The sequence below is a fragment of the Terrapene carolina genome, unplaced genomic scaffold (assembly GCF_002925995.2).
Source record: "Terrapene carolina triunguis isolate 2854851 unplaced genomic scaffold, T_m_triunguis-2.0 Scaffold430, whole genome shotgun sequence".
Classification (NCBI taxonomy): Eukaryota; Metazoa; Chordata; order Testudines; family Emydidae; genus Terrapene; species Terrapene triunguis.
The window spans coordinates 1,511,035-1,536,275 of record NW_020664781.1 but is presented as its reverse complement, the minus strand read 5'-3'; the positions used below and the strand labels follow the sequence as shown (position 1 = coordinate 1,536,275).

The following is a 25,241-nucleotide window of genomic DNA, read 5'->3' as shown; positions in this document are numbered from 1 at the left end:
CCAGCGAAGGGCCGGGCAAGGGGGCTCCAGCAGTGCCCAGCTCCTTCTCGGCTGCCCCACCGGTGATCCCAGCCCTGGGGCACTCCACCCCTAGAGAGGGACATGCCTTCCCCTTGGGCCTGATCAGCTGCCAGTCAGACCCCCTGCCTCTGCTGAGCCAGCACCCGGCCCCAGGTCCCCTGGCTAGCTCACCAGTGGAGTCTGCTTGTTGGTAGGATGCACTGACGACATCACGACCAGCGACCACTCCCCTGTCTTCGGAGCCTTCGAAGTCGGAGTGACATCCCAGTTTGTCTCCAAGAAAGGTATGGGGGGAAGGCGGGCGTGTGCCTGCCCTGCGCTGGGCTGGGTGGCTATCGGCTAGCAATGGCCAAGCGGCTCTCCGCCTGCCCTTGGCCCTGACTTGTCACTGAGCCTCCGTGGGGACACGGATGTCGCAGAGTTGTAGTGTTTAAATCCGGAAAGGACTGCTAGAGCATCCCGTGTGACCGTCTGTCTACTGCAGGCCACCAGCCCACCCAGCCCCCGCGTGCTAACCCTGCAGCCGAGAGAGACAATGCTCGGGGCCACCTCAGAGCCCTGGCCCTCCCCATCCTATGTCCCATCTCCAGCTGTGACCATCCCTCATGCCTCAGAGGAAGGAGATAAAAAAACCACTGGGGGAGGGGGAAATCCCTTCCTGACCCCTGCTGGTGGGCGATTGAAACCCTGAAGCATGAGCTTTGGGAAGGTAAGCCATAGACAGGAAGCGAGCCCCAGGGCTGCCGAGCCCTGCCCCTCCACCGTCACAAGCAATCCTGTCATGCAATTCCCACTCGTCCATTTGTCTAACTCACTTGTTTGCCCCCACAGCTCCTATTGATGGTTAGAAATTTCCTGCCTGAATTTGTTCGTGGTTGGTTTCCGTTTGTTCTTGTGCCAGCACTGTCCCGTAGCTTCCAGAGTTCGTCTCCTCCCTGGTGTATTCCTAGAGCAATCCGATTCCTTCTCCCCTTCTTGCTGCCACACTCTTCCAGTCTCCTCCCCTAAGACAGGTCCCCCACTGCCCTGATCCTCCTCACAGCTCTTCTCTGCACCTGTCCCAGTTTGAATTCCTCTCTCCTGAACACGGGGGAGCAGAACTGCACCGGGATTCCTGATACGGTCTCACCAGTGCCTTGTGCAATGGCATTAATACTTCTCTCTCGCTCTGCTAACGCATCCTAGGAGCCCGTTTGCCTTTTTCACAGCCGCATCACTCCGGTGGCTCCCAGTCCCGACCCGCCCACCCAGGTCTCTGCTCCTCTGTCGCATCCAGCCGATGAGCCCCCAGCTTGGAGCAGAAATTCGTACTCAACCCGAAGCATGTGACCTTGAACTCTGGACTACTGAATTTCATCCCATTTCTGTCACTCCAGCCTTCCAGGTCATCAGATCCTCCTATGTTCCAATTCGCATCTGTACTGACGCTGCCTTCTAACTTCGGGTCGTCAGCACATTTCATCAGCCCGCTCCTGCTTTTAGTGTCCAGGACCTTAAGAAACACATTGAATGAGATTGGTCCCAAGACTGCTAGGAACCTCCCTCCTGTCCAGTATTCACCTTTCAGCGCAACCCGCTGGCTTCTCCCTTTAGCCAGTTCCTTACCCACGTGACAAGTCTTGCACCTATCCCTAACCATTTCCTAGTGACACCGTGTCAGATGCCTCATTGAAGACCGAGTCTATTAGATCTGCTGCACCTCCCTTGTCTAAAGCATCCATTCTTTGCTCAAAGAAGGAAATCTGGTTGGGCTGGCACGATCATAGAAGCATAGAATATCAGGGTTGGAAGGGACCTCAGGAGGTATCTAGTCCAACCCCCTGCTCAAAGCAGGACCAACCCCAACTAAATCATCCCAGCCAGGGCTTTGTCAAGCCTGACCATAAAAACCTCTAAGGAAGGAGATTCCACCACCTCCCTAGGTAACCCATTCCAGTGCTTCACCACCCTCCTAGTGAAAAAGTTTTTCCTAATATCCAACCTAGACCTCCCCCACCGCAACTTGAGACCATTACTCCTTGTTCTGTCATCTGGTACCACTGAGAACAGTCTAGATCCATCCTCTTTGGAACCCCCTTTCAGGTAGTTGAAATCTACGATCTACCTTTGGTAAACTCATGTTGCATTACATCTCCTTTACCAGTTACCTCTCTGAATTTAATTATTCTCCTTCACAATCCAGTCTAACTCCTGGAATGCTGCTGCGGTCTAACAGGTCTGTAACTGCCCGGGTCACTTTTTTCCCCTTTCTTACATCCAGGGATGTTAGCTATTCTCCAGTCACACGGCGCTACCCCAAATAGCTAGCTGCATTAAAAACCCCTTCCTGCCGGACTAGCAGTCTCATATGCCAGTTCTTTCAGGATCCTGGGATGGAAACTATCCGCCCCCCGCCTGATTTGAGCTCATTAAGCTCGTTAAGTTTTTCTTCCACCTCGGCTGTGATAATTACCATTTCTAGACACTCGTTTCCATCCTGCCTTTGTCCACATGCTCTGATCCTCGTTAGTGAAAACCGAGGCAAAGTATTCCTGTTATTTTGGGGCCATACCTAGATGAACTTTAATCTCCTTCCCACCACACTGCAGAACAGCCCGGCCTTCCACCTGGGTGCCAGCTACTCAGCCTTGGGAATCCTCGCAACCTCACCACCCCCAGGCCTCACCACCTCAGGATTGCCAGACCGCAGCATGATCCTGTCTCACTGCCCCAGGAGAAGGCAATGCCACCCTAGGTCCATGCCTCCTTTCGGCTCTGCTCTCCTGTCCTCCCCTCGGCTGTGCCCTGTGGCAGTTCTGGAGCACCCTTTGCTCCATCACCCAACCCAGAAGAGAGATGAACTTGCTTGGGGCCCGGCAGACCTGGTAGCTCTCCACGCTTGATACCAGCGGTGATAAAAACCGAGCCGGGGCGTCTTCCTTGTCCCTCATATGAACCTGTGGGTCCTGTCTTCTTGGGGCAGCAATGGCCCTCTCCACAGTCCGGCCTCGTGGTTGGAACGCTGGACCGGGACTCAGCAGATCTTGGTTCTGTCCCCAGCTCTGCCACTGGTGACCTTGGGCAAGTCACTTTCCTGCCCCATGCCTCAGTTTCCCCCTCTGTAAAATGGGAATAACAACCCTACCCTCCTTTGTACAGCGCTTGGAGATCTAGGGATGAGAAGTGCTCGGTAAGAGCTAGCGAGGTGTTCTACTATTATTATACTCTGCTCCCAGGGCTCTCCAAGGTCTCAGACCAGGCCTACATTGAGTTTGAGAGCATCGAAGCTATCGTGAAGACGGCCAGCCGGACCAAGTTCTTTATCGAGTTCTACTCCACCTGCCTGGAAGGTGCGTGCCTGCCCCCTCCCCTTGCCTGCCTTCACCCATACCATGTAGCCCACTGGCTAGTGTAGACAAGAGCCTCTCCCGCATCTGCTGTGTGTGAACCCGTAGCCTGCCAGCAGCTGCAGCCGGCAGAGGATGTAAAAGTCCTAATTCTCCTTGTGCTAGTGGAGACTCTCCTTTAGCTCAAGCAGCAGAGACCTGCGGAGCGGGGGGGAGGAGCGGGGAGCTGGCTGTCCCCACATGGGGTCAACTTAGTCCTAGGACAGTTCCATTCTGGCTAGATGGGGGCAGGGTGGGGAGGTGTACCGTGGGACTGCTCCACTGTGTCTGAACACCGGGGGAGTGTGTGCCTAACCCGAGCCTGCCACTTCCTCGCCCCCAGAGTTCAAGAAGAGTTCCGAGAACGACATGCAGAGCAGTGACAACATCAACTTCCTGAAGGTTCAGTGGTCCTCGAGGCAGCTGCCCACGGTGAGAACTCACCCCCTCCCCCAGCCAATCACCCTGCCACCCCCTCTGCGCAGAGGAGACACCACCTTGTTATTGGTAGTAACAATCCCTAAATCTTTACAAAGCGGGTCAGTATCATTATGGGGAAACTGAGGCAGAGATCAGGAGCGTGACTTGCCCTGGGTCACCCAACAGGCCAGTGGCGGGGCCGGGAATAGGACACAGGTCTCCCAAGCCAGTGCTATATGCATTATAGACCACACCGCCTCCCTGTCCGGGTGGGAGAACGCGGGCAGTGGGTTCGATCGGCGGGGGAGCGAGATCCCTGTATTACTGCACCTTGCTCCGCCGTGCCCTGTAGCTGCCACATGCAGCGTGTTGGCCTCCTTGCTCTGAGTAAATGTCCATTCTCCATGGATTCCCCCCGGCTGCAGCTGAAACCGATTCTGTCCGAGATCGAGTATCTCCAGGACCAACACCTGCTGCTCACAGTCAAGTCCGTCGATGGCTACGAATCCTACGGTAAGGAGCAGGAGGGGAAGTGCGGCATGGGAGTAATGTCGCCCTCCAGTGGCCGGGTCACAGGGAGGGTAAGGGAGGGATCTACTATAGCGCCTGGCATTCTCCTTTGGCTCAGAGGGAGGAGTCCTGGGTTAGGGTTTTAGTCCTGGCTGCCCTAGGTGAGGTCTGTTCCCAGCTCTGTCATCGACTCCTGTGGGCTATGACCTAGAAACATAAGAATGGCCAGCCTCGGTCAGACCAAAGGTGCATCTAGCCCAGTGTCCTGTCTACCGACAGTGGCCAATGCCAGGTGCCCCACAGGGAATGAACAGAACAGGTAATCATCAAGTGATCCACCCCTGTCGTCCAGTCCCAGCTTCTGGCAAACAGAGGCTAGGGACACCATCCCTGCCCATCCTGGCCAATAGCCATTGATAGACCTATCCTCCATGAATGTATCTAGTTCTTTTTTGAACCCTGTTATAGTCTTGGCCTTCACAACATCCTCTGGCAAGGAGTTCCACAGGTTGACTGTGTGAAGAAATACTTCCTTTTGTTTGTTTTAAACCTGCTACCAATTAATTTCATCAGGTGACCCCTAGTTCTTGTGTTATGAGAAGGAGTAAATAACACTTCCTTATCTACCTTCTCCATGCCCGTCATGATTTTATAGACTTCAATCATATCTCCCCTTAGTTGTCTCTATTCCAAGTTCAAAAGTCCCAGTCTTATTAATCTCTTCTCATACGGAAGCCGTTCCATACCCCTCATCATTTTTGTTGTGAAGGCCAAGACCATAACAGAGTCCATAACAGACCTTTGGTCTGACCCAGTAGGGCCATTCTTATGTTCTTATCAACATTCTCATTTAATACCACCCACTCGAGTTCACCCATTTTAGTACTGAGACTTCTTGCATTTGTAGACAAGCTCTTATAACATTTCTCCATGTTTGGCTGTCTGCCTTCATGTGATGTAACTGACTGGGACTCTTTTTCGTTTGACTGTTTCTCTTCAGTTCCTACCTGTCCTTTATCAACTTTGATCCTCTCCTCTTTATGAGGATATAGAAAATCCCCGTTAAATAAAAAATAAATAAAATAAATTAATGGAGATATCCCGTCTCCTAGAACTGGAAGGGAAAGGTCATTGAATCCAGCCCCCTGCCTTCACTAGCAAGACCAAGTACTGATTTTGCCCCAGCTCCCTAAGTGGCCCCCTCAGGGATTGAACTCACAACTCTGGGTTTAATAGGCCAATGCTCAAACCACTGAGCTATCCCTCCCCCCTGTGGGCTTCATCTGACAAAGTGGGTTTTAAGGGATGTCTCTGTCCTGAACTGTGTGCTCAGCACCTGTTGGCTTTCCCTCCGCCCTTAGCTTAAAAACTCCTCTACAACCTTTTTAAGTTTACACACCCAGCAATCTGGTTCCATTTTGGTTTAGTGGAGTCCATCCTTTCTGTATAGGCACCTCCTTTCCCAAAAGGCTCCTCCAGTTCCTAATAAACCTAAAACCCTCCTCCCTACGCCCGCGTCTTTCAGAATGAAGTCTACAATGGCTTTCCCCCTGGTTACGTCCTCCTCTTTCTGAAACGAGTCGTCCCTACTACAGCCCGAGAACTTGCTGCAAAGTTTGCGGGTTGCCTTTTCCATCAGATGGCTGCACAGTTAAAGCCCCCCCTTGTTACTAGGACTTGCATTCTGGATAGCTCTGTTATTTGTAGTAGAAATACCTCCTCCTTTGGTTGGCTACCATGATGTCACCCCTGTTTCTCCCCCCCCCCCTTTTATTTTTATCTGGAGACTTTCTGGTCTGTCTCCCACCTCCTTCTGGGCCTCAGAACAAGTGTAGATGTTCTTGGTATATAATGCAACACCTCCTGTCTAGGCCCCTCTCCACACGGTGGTATCCGAGCTCCCCACCCTCACGTGGCCCCTTGGCAGTAGGGAAGCATCGTTCTGTTCCTTTCCCAGCTGAGCTCTAAAGTGACTTGCCCAGGGTCAGCCAGGGAGCGTGTTCCCGAGCTAGGAATCAAACTCAGGTCTCTAGCATCCCAGTCCAGAGCCCCAGCTGCTCACCCCACCTGCCTCTTGCTCCAGGGGCTCGGTTCTCAAGTGCAATCGCGGAGCGGCTCTCGCAGGCGGGAGTCCCACCCCGTCTCTCCCTCCACCACTCTCCTTTGGGGGTCACATTGCTTGGGATGGAGGGGAGGGCAGGGCAGTGCCATGGGCACCTCTTCCCTCCCCCCTCCCCGGTTAACCTGGACTGGTGCCTGCCTTCTGGCTGTCCCACCGACACCTCTTCTCCCGCCCATCCTCCAGGCGAGTGCGTGATCGCCCTGAAGTCCATGATTGGCAGCACCACCCAGCAGTTTCTCACCTACCTGTCCCACCGCGGGGAGGAGACGGGCAATATCCGGGGCTCCATGAAGGTCCGGGTCCCGGCCGAGCGGATGAGCACCCGGGAGAGGCTCTACGGTGAGTGTGTGTGGGGGGGAGGCTTTCCGCCTTTCAGGGGCTGCCTGCCAGGCACCCAGGGCTCCGAGGGGTTACACCCCGTGGGAACGCATGGCCCGACTGCCGCAGGTCCGATGGAGCCATTAGCCAGCAGCCAGGGAAGGGATTTGCCTAGAAGAAGCTGGGATGTTGTTCCCCAGTTAAGCAGAGATGCAGGCTGGAGCCGGGCCGCTGCTATTGCATGGCTCAGGGTTTGAATCTAGGCCAGGCCGGCAGCCGTGGGGAAGGTAGTACCATCTAGTGCAGGGGCGGGCAAACTTTTTGGCCTGCGGGCCACATCGAGTTTCCGAAATTGTATGGAGGGCGGGTTAGGGGAGGCTGTGCCTCCCCGAACAGTCAGGCATGGCCTGGCTCCCCACCCCCCATCCAACCCCCCAGTTTCCTGTCCCCTGACAGCCACCCCCCACCCCCCCCGGGACCCCTGCTCCATCCAACCACCCCTTCTCCCTGACCACCCCCGGGAACCCCTGCCCCGACTGCTCCCCGCCGCCAAATCCAACCCCCCCTCTCCTTCCTGACTGCCCCCCCCCGGGACCCCTGCCCCCATTCAAACCCCCTGTTCCCCGCCCTCTGACCACCCCAACCCTATCCACACCCCCGCCCCCTGACCACCACCCCCGAACTCCCCTGCCGTCTTTCCAACCCAACCCCTGCTCCCTGCCCCCTTACCGCGCTGCCTGGAGCACCGGTGACTGGTGGCGCTGCAGCCGCGATGCCCAGAGCAGCAGGACAGGCAGCCGCGCTGCCCAGCAGGAGCCAGCCGCGCCACCGCGCAGCACAGAGCACCGGGTTGGAGCCGCGGCCCGGCGAGAGCTCGCAGCCCCGCCACCCAGAGCATTGCGCCAGCGCAGTGAGCTGAGGCTGCGGGGGAGGGGGAACAGCAGGGGATGGGCCGGGGGCGAGCCTCCTGGGCCAGGTGCTCAGGGTCCCGCGGGCCGTAGTTCGCCCACCTCTGATCTAGTGAGTGGCTGGGGGTGGCTCCATCTCTCCACCGCTGGGGGTGCCCGAGAGACAAGGACTCTGGGGGCTGAGTTTCCCACTCACCCCCAGAGCTGGGGAGCCAGCGAGATGGTGCCAGGTGGGTAGAAGGAGCCCTCCAAGGGGCTTGGGGTGGGATCCTCACGGCCTGGGACTGCATCGAGCCAACCAGGCCCGGATGCCCAAAGGGAGCAACCCTGGGCAAGGCCCCGAGTGAACTAAGAGGGGCCTGCTCCGCCGCTGAGCGTGTGTCTCTCCCGCCCGCAGAGTGGATCAGCATCGACAAGGATGAAACAGGAGCTGCCAAGGGGAAGCTGCCGCCGGTCTCCCGGGCCAGCCAGGAGCACGCCAAGTAAGGGTGGGCTGGGGTGGGTTCGGGCTGTGGCAGTGACGCTCCGGGAAGAAGCCAGGTTGGTGGGGGGGGGGGGGGATACCTCAGGGGGGCGGATACCCCAGGGGTGTGTCTGTCCGGGCAGCCCTGTCACTCATGGGGAAGGTCAGTGACCCTCTGCACTGGCCTGGTCTCTCCCTGGCAGGAGGATCCTGGCCTGGGGTCAGGGGAGATCAGCAAGCAGTGGGGGGTGGCTTTTGGGGCAGGGCCCTGGCTGAAGAAGCTTCCCTGGAGCAGACAGGGTTGTCTGGGGCTGGAAGGTTTGGGGTGAAGGGGCAGCAGGGTATCGGTGCAACCCGCTGGCTTAGTGCGGGGCATCCCGGGTGCTGGCTGTGCACCGCTGAGGAACCCCTGCGGGGGTTTGATCCCCGGTGATGTCTGAAGCGCTGGCGAATAGACCGTAGGTTACAAGCCGGCCTGGGCCCGAGGGGACGGGCTGCGTGGCACCTTTCTAGCCCTGGAGTTGGGCCTGCGCCTCACTGGGCTTGGTGCTAGCACCCAGGTGGGTTGGGCCTCTCCTCCCTGAAGGTGTCTCCCCGGGGCCCGCGGTTCCCCCCTCAGGCTCAGCCCTGCCTCACGGCGGCTGAAGCAGCACCACAGCGCAGGGGTCAGTCTTGGAGCGCTGGCTGCGGCTGCAGGGGAAGGACACGGGCGCTCGGCCTCGCTTTCCTGGTATCCCCGGGAGGGGGAGAGGGGCATGATCATGGGAGCCCTGCGGAGAACCGGGGAGCTTCCAGCCGGGAGAGTATGGACGGGCCCTGCCTCCACTGACAAATAGTCTCCCCCTCTCTGCTAGATCCGCCGGACGGAAGCCCCTGCCAGGGGAGACGGCAGCCTGCCCCCTCGGGAAGCTGTTTGACGAGCCGGAGAAGCCCAGCGCCCTGACTGCCAGCCGCCTGCCAGCCCCGCTCCGCTGCACCTCCAGGGAGGAGACCTCCCAGACCAGGTCAGTGAAGGGCAAACTGGGCCCCCAGCCCCCTTGGTACCACCGTGAGCTAGAACAACGCAGCCGGAGAGCTGGCAGGACGTTCCCCCGAGGGAGAACGGTCGGGGAGCTCCAAGGTTGAGGGCCTAAGTGCCTCGGCGGTGACGTCTCAAGGGGCTGCCGGGGACTGTCCCATCAGGGAGAGATGCCTGGGGTAGAGGATCCTCCAGAGCCGGGGTACAGCTGAGAGGGGGGCCCGAGCCCTGTGCGTACCCCATAGCGAGAGACAGTTCCTGGTCCAAAGAGCCTGCAGGCTGCATGGACCAGCCTCTCCTCCTCCCTGGCCCTTGGCCTGTGCCTGGGGGTGACCATCCCGTCCTGTGCCCTCAGGTCCAAGCAGGACTCGGCCTCGGAGCCCGACGGCGGCCCCACGAAGAACAGCTTCAATAACCCGGCCTACTACGTGCTGGAGGGGGTCCCACATCAGCTGCTGGCCGCGGACCCCCCCGCCCCCTCCAAGGGGCTGGCCCCCAAGAACAAAGTGCAGATCACGGTGCCCGTGCAGCCGGAGTGGCGCCGCCAGCCGCTCCCGGGCCGGGGCGAGGAGAGCTCCTCGGACGAGGACACGGGCACGCTCAACCTGCCGCCCCCCGACTTCCCTCCCCCGCCCCTGCCCAAGGCCGTGGAGTTTGAGGTGGCCGAAAACCCTCTCTACGCCAGCGCCAAGGACCTGGCTGGGGCAGCTGGCAGGGAGGAACCCGGCACCGCCAAGCCGTGGGCTTCCGTGGCCTTCAGCGACCCCTTGGAGTCCAAGCTGGCCCCGCCCAAGCTACACCCCAGGCCTCCCCTCCCCCCCGGACCTGGCTTCCTGGTGGAGCCCCCCAACGCCCCCCAGGCCCAGGGAGGCCTCCTGGACGATCGCTCCTGCTCAGTGCTGCAGATGGCCAAGACCCTGAGCGAGGTGGATTATCCGGGCAGCAAAGGGGGCAGCGGCCTGGGGCGGGAGCAGCAGGGCCGGCCGGCCCCACATCTGCTCAGCAAAGGACGGCTGGACCTGCCCCCAAGGTGCATGCACCCGGACTACAGCCGGCCCATCACCTTCCCACCCCGCTCCATCCGGGAGAGCATCGAGGAGGACCTGGCTGAGGAGGTACGTGCAGGAGCGTGTCACAGGCCCTATGAGATCCGGGGTCCCTGTGCCCTCCCTCTGGGATCCCGCAGCCCCATGCACACAGGGGCAGGCTCTGCCAAGCTGCTCTGGCTAAGAGGCCCCAGGTTTAAATGGCCGAAGGCCGAGGGTTCTCAGCAGCCCTGGAATCAACGTCCCCTGTCCCCAGGAGTCAGGGGAACTGAGTTCTCCTCCCAGCTCTGCCACTGACTCACTGCACGGCCACGGGCAGCTCGCTGGCCTGCTCTGGGCCTCAGTTTTCCCATCTGGAGAATGGGCCTGCGGATACTACCCAACCCCCCGGGGGGAATGAATTCATCAGTCCAAAGTGACTGGGGTCCTGGAATGGAAGGTGCTGGAACCAGGCCCTGGGTTAGTCGGATTTCCCCGTGCTCGGCCCAGGAGGGTCTCAGGGGAGGGGGGGCAGCTGGAACCCCGGGGTGCCTGATGCACTGTGCCAATCTGCTCTGCGTAGGCGCTGGGCCAGGGAGGGAGGAGCAGCTCCAGCCTGAGCGAGTGCAGCGTGGGCGAGTGGCTCCTGGCCCTCGGGCTGGAGCGGTACGAGGAGGGGCTGATCCACAACGGCTGGGACGACCTGGAGTTCCTCAGGTGAGGGGGCCCGGCTCAGGGGGACGCTGGCTTGGCAGGAGTGGTGAGCCCCAGCTGGGGGCAGGGGAGTGAAGATGGGCACATCCTAGGGGGCGGGGATGGAGACAGCTGGGGCCCTACCAAACTCAGGGTCCATTTCGGTCCATTTCACAGCCAGAGGGTTTTTAAATGAGTCAATTTCACATTTTCAGAGGTTTACATCTGAAATTTCATGGTGTTCTAACCGTGGGGGTCCTGACCCAAGAAGAGGTCGTGGGGGGGGGTCGCAAAGCTGTTGTAGGGGGGTCGCAGGATTGCCACCCTCATTCTGCACAGCCGCGGAGCTTCCTGCAGCCGGGGGAGGTACCCGGAGGTGGGTCTCATCTCCCCCTGAGAACGGCCGTGTCCCGTCCCAGGACTAGCAGCTGGAGCCCGGTGCACGGGGAGCCCTGCCTCTCTCCCTGCCCTCCAGTAGCTCGATTTCATGGGGGAGGTCTGAGTTCGCGGTCCGTGACGTGTTTTTCACGGCTGTGAATTTGGGAGCAGGGAACGTAAGCAACAGGAAGGGATGAGACACCTGGGGGGAGAGCGATCGGTGTCCGTGATGGGACAGCCAGCGGTGACACAGGGCACAGGGCAGGGAGGGGACAGTCTCGCCGGTGAGATCGCCCCAGCCTGCCACGGAGAGCGACGCCAGCGCTGGGGCGGGGGGATTGAACAAGCTACATCTGCCCGGTTGGAGGGGGGAGTAAGGGGCAGCATGATGAATGGGGAGAGGGGCAGGGTGGGGAGCGTAGAAGGAGAACAGATGAGTAGAGACGTCTCCTGGTTGCCCAGGATCTTAGCAAATGCCAGCTGCTGGGGGCACGGCCCGCTCCACGGACCTGGCATGCCAACATCCTTCTGGCTCTCGCTCTCCATCCCAGCATGCTGACGGGTTCGGGAGCACAGGGTGGAAGTTTGGCCTTTATGCCGCTAGGGGGCGCCGCTGCCCTTCAGAACCGGGGACCTTCTCCCAGAGCGGGATCAGCTGAGAGGGGCAGCAGTCTATATGGTCCTTTATAGGGGCTCGGTCCTCTAGTGCAGGCGTGTAGTGCAAGGTGCCTCTTGTCCAGACACCTGGTTACCTGCCGCGTGGCACAGTTTTGGTGCATGGCTCCGGTCACCTGACGCCCGCTCCTGTCCTGCTGTAGTGGGGTGACGGTGCCACGTCTGCCCATGGCGGAGGTCTCTGCAGGGAAGGGCGCCGGGTAGGCGCCGCCAGCCTTCCTGGCAGGGAAGGGTCACTGATCCCGGGCAGGGGTCCCTGTTGGCAAACCCTGCTTTCTCCAGGCACCTCAGAAGCATGCGCCGGGGGGATCTCCCCGACGCCTGGGTCTTCTTGGTGACGTGAGAAGTCAGAGAAGTGTTTCCTAGTGGTTAGAGCAGGGGGACCATGAGCCAGGACGCCTGGGTTCTATTTGGGGCTCTGCCACTGACTCGTGTGGGTAAATAATATCCCCCGCCTGTGGTTGTCGGGGTGGGGGTGCTGCGAGGGTTAACCGGTGTCTGTGCTTCTCCAATCAGAGGGCGGCTGTTTAGTCACCTGATCTCCGGGGCTGCAGGGGGGGCTGGCTGCTGACTCCTGTCCTCTCCCCCCCTTCCAGTGACATCACGGACGAGGACCTGGAGGAGGCCGGGGTGCTGGATCCCAATCACAAGCGCCTCCTGCTGGAGAACCTGCTGAAGCTCAGGAAGTAGCAGGAATCTGCGCCTCCCACGCCAGGGCCCGGGCATGCCTCTCCTGTTCGCATCCCCCGGCCCCCTCCTGCCCCCTCCTACGTCAGGATCTCGGGGGCTTTCACTGTGCCTGCGCCCCCCTCCCCCTGGTGGGGAGGGAGGGGACTCGAGGCAGCCACGGGCTGCATCCCCATGGGGGGGCAGGGGCAGCGCGTGGGACACTGGCTTAGTGCTGCGTCTGCAGGGGGGCACCCCAAAGATGGGGCTGTGGGCGCGGAATGGGGAGGAGCCGCCCCACGGCAACCCAGATCCTACCTGTCCTCGCCTCCCATGGCTTCCTGGAGGAATCGGGCCTGAGCCAACCCAGAGCAAGGGGGCGATGGGTGGGAGGGGGGCAGAGAGCCGCACGTGGGCTGAGCAGTCCCATAGCTGGGCGTTGGAAGTGGCCGAGGCCTCACTGCAGAAGGCCTGGGAGCAGGGCGCTCTGCTGCCTAAGTTATTGCGTATTTATTGAACTAGGGGAAGAAGGTTTGTCTTGTTTGTTTCATTGCCAGGCAGCCTGGGCTTGCTCCGGTTTAGGCCTCTCCTCCTCCTTTGCACGGACTTTCCCCGTCAGCCAAGCCTGGCCCTTTCCTGCATCCCGTGGACTTGCAGTGCTGTGGGCAGGACCTCTCCCTCTTCCCCAAGCACAGGCGCTGCTGGGTTGCAGCGCTCCGGTCACCAGGGAGCGGAGACGAGCAACCAGGCTGAGCAAGGGGCTGGAGCGATCTATTGAGGGGAGCCCGCGAGCTGCTTAAGTGGGGACACAAGCCTGCATCCGCCCAGAGGGTGGGGAATCGCTGACTCGGAGTCAGAGGCTGGAATTAACCTGGGAAGCTTGGCCCAGAGCCGAGGAGGAATTCCTTGCCAATGCGCTGGATCTAGATGTTGCTTCTTTCCCCATTGGGGTCATGATAAAACAGCCGCCCCCTGTCTCCCGCCAGGCGCCTCGGCATCCTGGGATACGTCCCAGCCATGTGGTTAGCCAGGGAGGGCTGTCTGCGTCCAGAACGGTCTCTCCGCCCAGTGCCTCTGACCCAGCGAAGAATTGGAGCAGGCAGGGGCGTCTAGGGTCAGCGGGGGAGTAAAGACCATCTCAGCCCTTCTCATTGACTGTGGGAGCCCATGGCGGGGGCAATGGTCCCGCCACTCACTCCTGAGTCCTCTGTCCTCCTCTGGCCCCCATTATCTCCTCTCCTCCCCGGCTGTAGCGTAGTTACCCTTAGTATCCTGCTAAAGCACTCCCCGTGTAGACAGGGCCGACGGGCCACGCCCAGGGTCACAGGGGAAGTCTGTGGCGGAGCAGGAATTAAACCCACATCGCCCCCGGCCCAGGCAAGTGCGCCACCCACTGGCCAATCTTCCCTGGCATCCTTCCTGCCAGCTCAGCCCTGCCCATCAGGCGTCCAGCCAGGGTCCGTGCACTGCTGCCCTATCTTCTAGCTGCTCCTCACTGGGCATGGAGACCCAAGGGTCCTGCCTTCATCTGTGCCCGCCGTCCATGAGAGCAGGGTGCAGCGTTTGTACCCGGCACTTTATTCCCCCCCTCGGGTCGGAGACGTCATGGGGCACAGCCCATGGACCTTCGCGCTGCAGTGAGCGAGGGGGCCTTTCCCCAGGGAAGCGTGGGAGAACCCGCCTGTCCTTTGGGCCCACGGGGGGAATTGTCGGAGGACTGCCAGCTCTGGAGAGTGGCGCTCGCCTGCGTCCACACCGCAGAGGGGTCAGGTGAGCAGCTGCTGCGTTCAGCTCGCTCGAGCTGTAGCTTGTACCCCCGGCGGGCCAGCCCATGTGTGGGGGCGGGACTCAAGCTAGGGGCAACACCCGAGTTACAACATGAGTTCCCTCTGCAGCGAAGACAAGCCCCGAGTTCGCGTTCTCGCTGCCTGCCTGCACCGCGTTCGTTAGTTACACACTGGGGCAGCAAGCTCAGGTGCCCGCGAAGGCTACAGCCGTGCCCCATGTGCTGCTGTCTGGAGAGCAAGTCCTTCCACTGGCATCAAGTCTTTACCCACCAGTCTGAGCTGCCAGCAGAGAGTGGGAGGACGCGGCAGCTGAGACAGGCTACAGCAAAGTTGCACCCGCTGAACTGAAAGTGTTATTTCAAACCGGTTTAGTTAAACCAGAGCAAAACATAGTGTCAACGCCCTTAATCCAAATTAAACTTGGTTTATATCCACGTAGGTTAGCGACGTAAGGCCCCGCCAGCCCCACCCTCGCCCACTGGCGCTAACCCCGTCTCCATTAGCTCGTAGCAATGGCAGGCTGCTAATCTGGACCAACCGCCCGACGGAGATCCAAAGGCATTGAGCAAGCGTGTGGTGTTAACACCCGTCGCCTCTAACTCTGGAGCCAGCTGCGCATGGGGTCGATCCCGCAGTCTAAGGTCTGTGGCGCAGGGGACCGATACAAAGCTCCCTCGCTTTGTGGCGAGTTTGAATCCAGCCTGAGGCAGCGGTGGTGGCCAGGAGCTGTTGCTGGATGAGGTTAGTTCCAGCAGCCTGGGCTGCGGCCAACTCTCCAGGTAGGGTGAGCGCCTTTCATCCCCTTGCCGGCGATCTCTGGGGGAAAGCCGTGGGCTGCCTCCTTGACTTTCTCTAGGCCCCTTTCCCTGTTAGCCATCAGGAATATCCCAGGGGATGCGCTGAGTGGCACAGGGCGAGATCAAGCCTTAAGGACGGGCGAAAGGCCAGAGCACGTCCAGGACTAATGTGACTGGGTTTGTTCACAGATCAGTTTTAAGCACAGTTCTCATTTCAAGATACCAGCTGCCAAGGGGAGCGGCCCTGGCTGTGCCAGCCCCTTAGGCTGGTGCTGAGGGCAGGTCCCTGCTCACCGATTTCCCTTTCCGACCAAAGGGATAGTCACTGTGATTTGGTTCCAATGAGGACCTGCCTGTCAGTGAAACATGGCTGGCTGCTGTCCCTGTGTTAGCACAGCTGTCTCTGGGCTAGGATGGACTGGAACCTTGTTCTGAGCGACTGGTTTGTGGACATGGGGCGAGGAGTCAGGAGCCCTGGCTTCTGTTCCCAGCTCTGATGCTGACTTGCTTCCCTGGCCCTTTGGCCCACTCATTTCACCGCTCTGTGCCTCAGTTTCCCCATCTGTAAAATGGAGGCAGTGATGCTCATCTGCTTTTCCGGAGCCGTACAGAGGTGAGCACGCATGGACCGGGAGACGTAGCCAACCCTTGTAGGACTCTGCTAGATCATTGGAGCCTTGGCCCATCCCAAGGAGAATCTCCGATGGTGATTAGTGGCTCTCACAGAGAAATGAAGGACGTGTTTGGTTTCCAATGCGGTTTAGCTATCAGGCGCGGGGAGGAGCCGGTGCCCGTGAGGCCTGGCAGGCTCTCTGCACCCCACCTTGTCTCTTTGTTAGTTAGTGAGGCGTTTGGTGTGACTTTAATCCTACTAAACTACCGTCGTGTTGTGTTTTTTGTTGTGGTTGAAATCACGAGCTATTTTTTTAATGTTTAATTTAATTGTTATTTGAAACTCTCTTCTTATGCTTAATATTATTTCTCGGGGGAGGCGGGAGTCGAGAATTTTAAGCGTTAGGATCTGAAGACTTTGCGAGATGTTCACTTTTTATGTCCAGGAGTATCACATTCTGAAGTAATAAAAGGGCTTGTTTGCTTAGAAACTGCTACCTGTGTTTTCTCCCTCGGTCTCTGGCTGGGTCACTACTGGGATGCGAGACCCACCCAGCTGCAGCAGAAGTCACGCTGGTGAGTCAGTAGGTGGTGCTCTTCCCTTTGACGCTGTACTGACCTAATTCCCGTCCATGGTGCTGTGTAGGAGGGGAGTGCCAGCATGCAGGTGGTGGGCAGAACCAAAGGCCTCACTATTTCTGCTCATTAAAGCTCTCACAACACGATAGTTCTCACGTCCTGCTCAAATTCCATCTCGGTAACATTGATCCCGCCTCCCTTAGCTTCCCCGGCAGCCTCAAGCGGATATGCTATTCGCCTTCATTTCCTGCCCCAAACCGGCAAGCCGTGTTGCTGTGCGCTGTTAAACAGCTGCTGTGTTCCTCCCCAGAGATGGCTGCCTTGCAATTTGGGGGTCTATTGGCTCCAAGATAGTGACTCAGCAAGTCATCTTTTTATAAGACCAATTTTGAACCCTGCCCTCTCTAATTTCCTCAGAATGAGACGTTAACACTTGCTGCTACGACGTCCACCAGCTGGTCAGGGAATCTGGGCCATTGGGTCCGATTGTGCTTGGAGCTTTTAATTCCCCATATCCTGGAATCCAGAGATCCTCCGGAATGGCCGTATTCCAAGCTCCTGGTTTTAGATTCTCATCTCCGCACACAGGCACGGACAAGGTGGGATAGATAGGAGAAGGGGATCACCGGCAAGATCTTGTCTACACCAGCCATTTGCTCCAGGTTCAGCCACCATGGCCAGGCCTGATATAGACAGGCTGAGCCAGGATTTGCATTAGTTCTTCTTACCTGGTTTCAAGCAGAGGCCACCTGCACCAGGTCAAAGCAAATCGTTTCTTAGACCAGTGGTTTTCAAACTGTGGGTCGCAACCCAGGACAGAACGTAAGGCCCTGGGTCGCGGAGGCTCTGGTCAGCACCACTGACCGAGACGTTAAAAGTCCCATCGGCGGTGCTGCCCGGCTACGACAGGCTAGTCTGTACCTGTTCCACACCGCGCTGTGCCCTGGAAGCAGCCAGCAGCAAGTCCGGCTCCTAGGTGTGGGGGCCACAGGGCTCTGCATGCTGCCCCCACCCCAAGCACCAGCTCTGCACTCCCATTGGCCAGTTCCTGGCCAATGGGAACTGAGGGGGCGGTGCCTGCTGGCAAGAGCTGTGTAGAGCCGCTTGCATGCCTCCGCCTAGGAGCCGGACCTGCTGCTGGCCGCTTCCAGGGCACAGCGCGGTCCACATGCCAGGACAGACGGGAAGCCTGCCTCTGCACCCCAGCTGTGCCATTGACTAGGAGCTGCCCGAGGTAAGCCCGTGCCCCAACCCCAGCCCTGAGCCCCCCAAACCTGGAGCCCCTTTCTGCAGCCCAAACCCCTCATCCCTGGCCCCACCCCAGAGCCTGCACCCCCAGCCCAGACCCCATCCTGCACCCCAATCCCCTGCCCCAGCCCTGAGCCCCCCCAAAAAAACCTGGAGCCCCCTCCCCGACCCTGAGCCCCACCCACCCTGAATCCCTCATTCCTGGCCCCACCTAGCAGCCCTCACCCCCACCCTCCAACCCTCTGCCCCAGCCCTGAGCCCCTCCCACACCCCAAGCCCCTCATCCCCAGCTCCGTTGGGTCGTGGGCATCAAAAATTTTCTTCAACTGGGTCGCCAGAAAAAAAGTTAGAAAACCACTATCTTAGGGTAGGTCTACACGGCGATTCAACACCCGTGGCCGGCCCATGTCAGCTGACCCGGGTGTTGCATCGCCGTGTAGACGTACCCTTAGGGCGAAGCTTGACCGTGGGCGTTTGCACTGGTGCAGCTGCTCCCCTGGCCGGGCCCCCATGGTCAGAAATCCCCAGTGCGGACAAGGCCTAGGAAGGGGAAAGCGGCTCGAGGCTGGGGAATCTCTCCCAGGAGCGATGGAAGCCCCTTGCTTTGGAGCAGCAAAGACTGGATTTGGCCAGGTGCTGGTAACTGCAGTCAGAAGCCACCTGGGGCTGGGGGCCAGCTGACAGAATGGATCTGTCCCATCTCTGCTGGCTGACGCCAAGCCTGCCCCTGCAGCCCTTATTCACGAGAGATCCTTCCTCAAGGAGTCCCCCTGATCACACGTGGAGGGCAGGATTGGACCTTTACCTCCACCTAGCCCCAGACAAAAGCGGTCGGTTAATGCACGGTTTATCGGGCATTTGGGACCGTCCAGCACAGAAGGTGCCGTGGAAACACCAGCCTTTCTTCTCCGCGATCTCCTCCCTTGACGGCTCTGCCTGGGTTATTTCCTCACCATACTCAGAGCCAGCAGTAGCTGGGAGGCCCGGTCGCCATGAAATGCCCTAATCTCACACTCACGTACACAGGCCTGACTTGGGGTCAGAGCAATTTCCCCCACACCAGGGTATTGGCAGGGCCTTGGCATGAATCACCTACCTGTGGAGTGCGGAGAGGAGGTCCCTGGGGCATCCCCCTCTATTTCTTGCCAGAACATGGGCCATGTCAATGGGGGAACTTCAGCCCTTCCTGGCTTCAGTTCAGAGGTGCTGAAGGACCCCAGCATGGAGGGTTCCCCGTCCCTTAGAGATGTGGTGTCTATGGGCCGGGGAGCCCACCATGGAGAGGGGCCTTCTCCTCAGAATACCCCTAGGGGGCCTTGACTTTGCCTGAGTTGAACAGGGCCCAAGTCTCAGAGCACGATGGCTGGAAAGCGCCCAGCCCAAGCCAGTGAAGAAAGTCCTAGGGGGGTCACTGGAGCACAGGGATGTCTGGGGAGTGCTGGGTAGGGAGAGGCTGGTGGGAGGCTCATGTTCCCCACGGCAGAAGGGATGGTTGTACTACAGTGATAGGCCACAGTGCTGAGTCTCCCCAGACTGCTCCCCATAGTCTTTCCCCACAGCCTACTGGAGACAAGGACATCCCGCCCCCCAATCCCCAACCCCCCCGAGGAGCTGGAAACAGGCTCATTCATCCCCAGGCTCACCCGGCCAGGCTGCTCAGTGACACGCCCTAACAGGAGCAGCCCCTCTTCGCCGCTCTCCAGAGCGGTCAGGGCCCAGCCGGACCCAGCTTCGTGACGGCTCTGTCGCCTCTTCCTTTAACCCAGATGGGGCTGCTCTGCCGCAAGGAACCGCTCAAGCAAACACTTCTGGGGGCCGGCATCGTGCAAGCAAGGGGTTTGCACCCAGTCCATGGGGTAGGCCACTACCTCAGTTTCCCCCTCACTGCCTGGGCAGTTGAACCCTCTGACTAAACCAAACCAACTTCCACCCCTTCCAATTGGAGGGGAGTCCACGTCTCCCCGCTCAACAGGATCAAGCCAACACTCTGGGAGAGGGGGGTGTCTCTCACACACCCTCTGTCAGCAGTTTCCACCCTGGGCCCCAAGAAAGAGAAGCAAGTGCCTGACCCAGTTCTCCAAGCCACACCCCCCCACACACAGGCCCCTGGCCCCATTTGTTCCCAGGATTCACCCTCGCCAGGGTCCCCCCGATAGTTCCAGATTAGAAACAAACTTGGGTCCAGGCTTTTCCTCTCCATCCTCCCGTTCCTCATGCAGCTCCTCCAGCAACCACACAGGCAGGACTAACCCTCGTTCCCTGGGGGGGAATCAGGAGGCTGAGAACAGCTCCCAACAAGCCAGGTCTCCTTTCCGGTCCATCTCTGACCAGGGCAAAAGGAGTTCTTTTATAGACTACCTCTTTTCCCAGCATGCATTGCTGTCTAATACAACGCCCATCAGCCCTGGGAACTACCATCCCCAGAATGCCTTGGTTCTGTGCTGAGCTGGGAACAGGGCCTTAAACAGCCAAGCCACCCTGTGCTACAGACCCAAGGGCATTTTCTCAGGAGGTGAGTAGAGGTTTCCCACATTCCTGGCAAAATCCCAATTTGTAAAATTCCATGTTGCTTCCTTAAAATTCCCCCTTGGGTTCCAGTCACATCCAGTAGTCTTCACCACTTCTCGTCCGAAACTGCTGTGTTGCGGCGCTGTGTGGCCGGTAAACAGCTGCTCCGTTCCTCCCCAGAGGTGGCTGTATTTCATAGGGACCCCTGTGGTCATCTAACATGACCTCCTGTATAAAACAGGCCAGAGAACTTCCCCCAAATAATCCCGAGAGCAGATCGTTGAGCAAAACAGCCAATGTTGTGCGGTACCAAGTCAAGCACCTGACAGCCGTCTAAATAGATTATAGCAACACTATTACCTTTATCAACCAAACTTGGATGAAAAAACCTATCCAGTTAGTCTGAGGGGCTGATTTGCATTAATGACATTACCCTCCTTTCGCTCGTTATTAATCGAGTCCTGTTCCAGCCGCTCCATTCCCTATTTCAGTGGTGAGTGACGTGAGCAGCGCTAAAAAGGTGCAAAAGAAATGGATCTTTCAAGCTCGCCTCTGCCCGTTTTTGGGTGCTCTCTTGCTGGCCATGCCCCCGATTGGGAATTCATGTCTCCCTTCAAGAGGAAGAAACTTTCTATATCATGGTTGCGTGAAGGCTGAGTATGGACAGAGACAGCTCCCACTCAGCACAATGCGCTCCAGGCATTTAGTGATCCTCCCCCTCCTGGAAGGGGGTCAGGACACTTATCCTCATTGTACTATTGGGGAAACTGAGGCACAGAGAGGGGGCTGGGACTTGCCCAACTCCACAGAGGGAGACGGTGTCAGAGCTGGGATTGGAACTCAGGGCAGCCTGCTTCACACACCTAGGCCCGGACGAGCCCTGTGCCAGAGCCAGGAATTGATGCTAGATATAGTCTGAATCCCAAAATAAAACAACAGCTTAACCTTCTTCTGTCGCCCTTTGCAGGGAAGGGGGTGTGCAGATACCTTCGGGCAGGGCACCACCTGTCCTTGCTAACCCTGGGGTTGTGAGCCGGGGCAAGTAACATTCCCCATCCTCCATCTCTCCAGGCCAAGCTGGGGTTCCCCCACCACATTCCTGTCCCCCCTTCCCGAAGAGCAGAGACGGCCAATGGCTTCTTCAATAAATTAAGTTTTATTTGGATTAGTATAATTTGCAAATGGGTTCAATAAATTACAGAACAGTTTAAAAAAAACAACAACAGTCGTCCAGCATCCAACGAGAGGGGACCTCAGCGCCCAAAGGGGCTGCGGAGCCGATCCTGATGGGGATGGCTGAACCAGCAAGATGCCCCGTGCCTGGTAAACAGCCCACTTGTAGGGTCCCAAGTGTCCCCCTCCTCTGTGAATAAAGGGCATGCGCCTGGCCCCTGTGGCATTAGGGCTCTGCCTTCTCCCCGGCCCCTGCTGCGTCCTGTTTGCCTGGCCTCACCGCTGGAGCAGAACTTCCAAACCCAGCAGAGCGCACGAGGACAATGGAAGAACCCATGAGGCAGAAAAGCATGAGTGAGCAGTGTTTGCGTAGCTAGTGCTCAATGGAAGGGGGTCAGCCGGTGACCCTTCACCACCCCCATTAGATGGCTCATTGAATTCATGAGCTTGACCCTACCGGCTGCGCGTTGGGATGTTCTGCTTTCAACTCTGGTCATTCGGGACAGAAAGTGATCGGTTCCTCACAGCAGAGGAAGCGCCAGAAGTCAGCAGAGCCGACCCCACAACCTTGCCTAAGATCTGCAGGGGACCTTAATGACTTTGCTTCTTCCACATTAATGACCCTTTTACTTTCCCCGTACACAGACACCTCCCCAGAGATGAGGTTCATCGTGGGTAGGTTCCTCTCTGAGATACATTCTCCAGGGATGGAATCCCATCTCTCCTTCAGCCTTAGCACCGGCCGAACGCACAATAACATCATGGAACTGGAGAGTGGCTAAATACCTCTTCTTGTTCCGCCTCCCCGCACCCGAGGGAGGGACGTGCCCCACTGACGAACCCACAAGCGGAGCTACTGCCCTGGTGCTAGGAATTGGCTTTGGTGCCAATGGCCACAGGCCATGCGTGATGCTCAGGAGTTTGTCAGGCAATGGAAGGTAGATTTGTGGGCGTGTCCATGTGGACAGGCTCCGGCTGTAACTACAAATGGCACTGATCCAGCACCCACCATCTCTGTGAAGAACACACACACAAACACACACCCAGCTCATGCAGCTGTGCTAATTTCAGCAGGGCCACACCAGACCAACCCTCTGCTAACACCTGCCTGAAGCCAGAGGCTTTGTGACAAGACCACGGCAGCCTCCGGCGTCTCCTCTGACCCGTTTCCTCCCTCCGCAGGGGTCTGCTCTGTGACAACAGGCGCTGACTACAGCATGGTCTGGGATGCTCAGCACGAGCACCCAACTCCTATAGTATTCCAGTGGGGGGTTGGGCACCTCATTGCGTTAGGCATCTTTGGAACTCTCCGCTGCGGTGACTGGGCCTGCTGTGGCTGTGAGTTCTGGGCCTGCAATAGACATTCAGGGATCGGTCCCTTCTGAGTTCTGGTTAGACCCCAACCCTGCCCCTCCCTCAGCAGCTCTTAGGCCTTCCCAAGCTCCTAGATGTTCAATACTTGTTAATATTGCCCACGGTCCGCTTCCGGAACGGTCTGCAGCTGGCAAGACCATGTGGCTCCCTCTGCCCTCACCCATGGAAAGAGGGGCACAAGTCACGGCCCAAGCCCGGCAGCACAGAAGCAGGCTGGGCGTTAACGTCAGTGTCTGAGGTGTCTGCAATTTGCAGCCATTCCTCCTTCGATCGTCCCAGGTCAACAGGGCTGGGCCTGGTCAGCGACCTTCACGAGACACCCCGGTGGTGCAGGCGCGTGGGCTGGGGGAGTCCTTCTGGTGGAGCCAGGGCCAAACCATGCCTCAGCCGGGTGGCTGGATGAGATGCTGTGCTGCGGGGAAGTCAGTCAATGCCCCGACACGGTGTCCGAGGCAAGGGCCTCCCCGGGACCCTGCCTGCTAGTGAGCAGTGCTGGCTGCTGGAGGGGTCGTCTTCCAGGGAAGAAGCAAAACCATGCATGAACCATGGCCCTTAGCTCTGCCAGAAAGTCACCCATTCTGGGGTCCTCGCCCACCTGGAGCGTGACGTCATCCCGCCTCCCTCCAATGCCCTCCGCGGCTCCATGTGGACACCGCGTTCGTCTCCACTTCCCGGAGCAGCGTCTGAGTGGCGGGCGCGGGGTCCCTCTGTGCGCAGTCTGTGAAATGCTTTGAATCCGGTGGGATGAGGGGTCCTAAACAAATATATTGGCCTGGTTTCCTTTCTGCACCTGAGGAGCACGGTCCGGCTGTCCCTGCTGGCTCTCTGGGGTCCTTGCAGCGGTAGAGTTTGGGATAAGTGGATCCAGGCACTGCCAGCAACTGTCTGCAGAAGCCATGGGCAGTCCTCTCCATGCCTGTGTTGTTCTGATCCTCGCTCACCCAAGGAGGTACATGCCAAGACAGGGTCAGCTGGCCTGCCCAGCCCCACCATAAAGTGCTTTCTTCCCTCCTTCCACCGCTGGGCAATGTCTCCATTGAAATTCAACATTGAGCAATAAAAGAAACGAGCCGCGTTGGCCACATACCTTTGCCTGATGGCCTCAAACCTGCCCTCTGCTGGATGGAGAAGGCATCCCAAGGATCCAGCTAATGAGTGTTCGCTTGGCTTGACGGAGAAACCAGTCCAGTGCCATGGGGCGCCGGCTGCCCGCTGCGGTATTTTCAATCACAGTGTTACGTCGTAGGAGTCAGTGGGGAAGAGCATCGCCACGGATAGTCTTTCAAAATGGCCGCCCCTCCGGTCTGGGGCTAAGCGTGAGGGTGCTAGGGCCTTCTCTAGTGGGCCCCAAGGACCCGGGCCTGGTAGTCCCCAAAAACAGTCGGAGGGGTTCAGAAGGGGCTACACATGGTGCCCATCCACATCTCCCCATAGTGAGGCAGAGTTGGTGCTGAACTTACGCCAGGTTTCCAGCCGCAGCTGCGACTCAGGCATGGACAGAGGAGCCCTGCTACCTCTCAGGATGGGGGTCAAGGTGAATGGATGTTGTGGGGGCGAGAAGCTGGCTATTTCTGACTAGGGACTGTCCAATCACAGCTTTCCACTACACCCACCTGCATCCCCGGGATTACGCAGGGCCGTTACACCCCTTCCTTGGTTCTTTAAGGGGTCATGGGAAGCTGAAGAAACGCTCTCTCTGCTCTGTCCCTGACTGCATCTTACCCAAGAGATGGCTAGCATAGGCCTCTGGCCAAACAGGGCCACAAAATGCCCTCCCACGCCTGCCCTGCCCGTGGCTAACCTCTCAGTGGCACACTGGGGAAGGCTCCCTGCTTGTCAGCAGAAGGATTAGCTGCTCTCCACGCCCCCTCTTCCCTGGGCTGCTGGCCGTTGGAGTACTCCCCCTCCCTAGATATAGCTACGTATGTACAGACATTTAAAATGAGGCTAAGCCTGGCCTGGTCCGGAGACCACTGCACACCCAGGGGACCCTGGCATCCCAGGAGCTCAAAAAGGAGACCACTCTTCCACTGCGATCTAAGCACCCCAGGAGAACAGTGGTGGCAGCAGAAGGTGATGTTTCTCAGGCAGAGCCCTGTGCACGTTGCGGGGGAGGTGGGGAAGAGCTTCCCCAGTGACTGATCCACCAGACGGCTGTTCTACCGGAGGTGAGTGCCTGGCCGGCCGCCCTGGTCCCCACTCCAAGGGAAGCTGCTTGGTAGTCGCTAAGCCGGCCTCACGGCTGGGCGAGGTCGACCTCCCTAGGGATGTGCGGGGTGAGGGGCAGTTCAGTGCAGGGGGTGCATCATTTGTCCTCTTGGGTACTGCTAGAAGCACGGATGAGATGGTGGGCTGCAGGCATGGCTCCGCCGGGTGTCTGTTTCAGTACTTCCCTCCAGCCTGGGAGAATCTGGGACTTCCCGGAGGCCTGTGGGGGTCTACCCAGCTCTGCAGACAGAGAGAGGAACCTTGGAGACTACTAGCTAGGGAAGAGGGTGGAGGGGGGGAGATATTTGATGTCGCACACAATGGCACACGAAGGAGTTGGCAATGTTTGTTTGGCGCGGTCCGTTCCCGGTCA

General features: G+C 58.6%; 1 protein-coding gene across 1 annotated transcript in view; it reads left to right on the top strand.

Annotated features, from left to right (window-relative positions):
• The window catches only part of INPPL1 (inositol polyphosphate phosphatase like 1), a 64,911-nt gene extending 52,242 nt beyond the window's left edge, over positions 1-12,669 (top strand). The window contains exons 20-29 of the mRNA XM_029913052.1: positions 216-305; positions 3,237-3,350; positions 3,730-3,818; positions 4,232-4,319; positions 6,622-6,777; positions 8,062-8,146; positions 8,982-9,131; positions 9,501-10,260; positions 10,754-10,887; positions 12,513-12,669. Of these exons, the coding sequence (XP_029768912.1) occupies positions 216-305; positions 3,237-3,350; positions 3,730-3,818; positions 4,232-4,319; positions 6,622-6,777; positions 8,062-8,146; positions 8,982-9,131; positions 9,501-10,260; positions 10,754-10,887; positions 12,513-12,606 (1,760 nt within the window). The 3' untranslated portion in view covers positions 12,607-12,669. The remainder of the gene's footprint in view (positions 1-215; positions 306-3,236; positions 3,351-3,729; positions 3,819-4,231; positions 4,320-6,621; positions 6,778-8,061; positions 8,147-8,981; positions 9,132-9,500; positions 10,261-10,753; positions 10,888-12,512) is intronic.
• Positions 12,670-25,241: the final 12,572 nt, after the last annotated feature.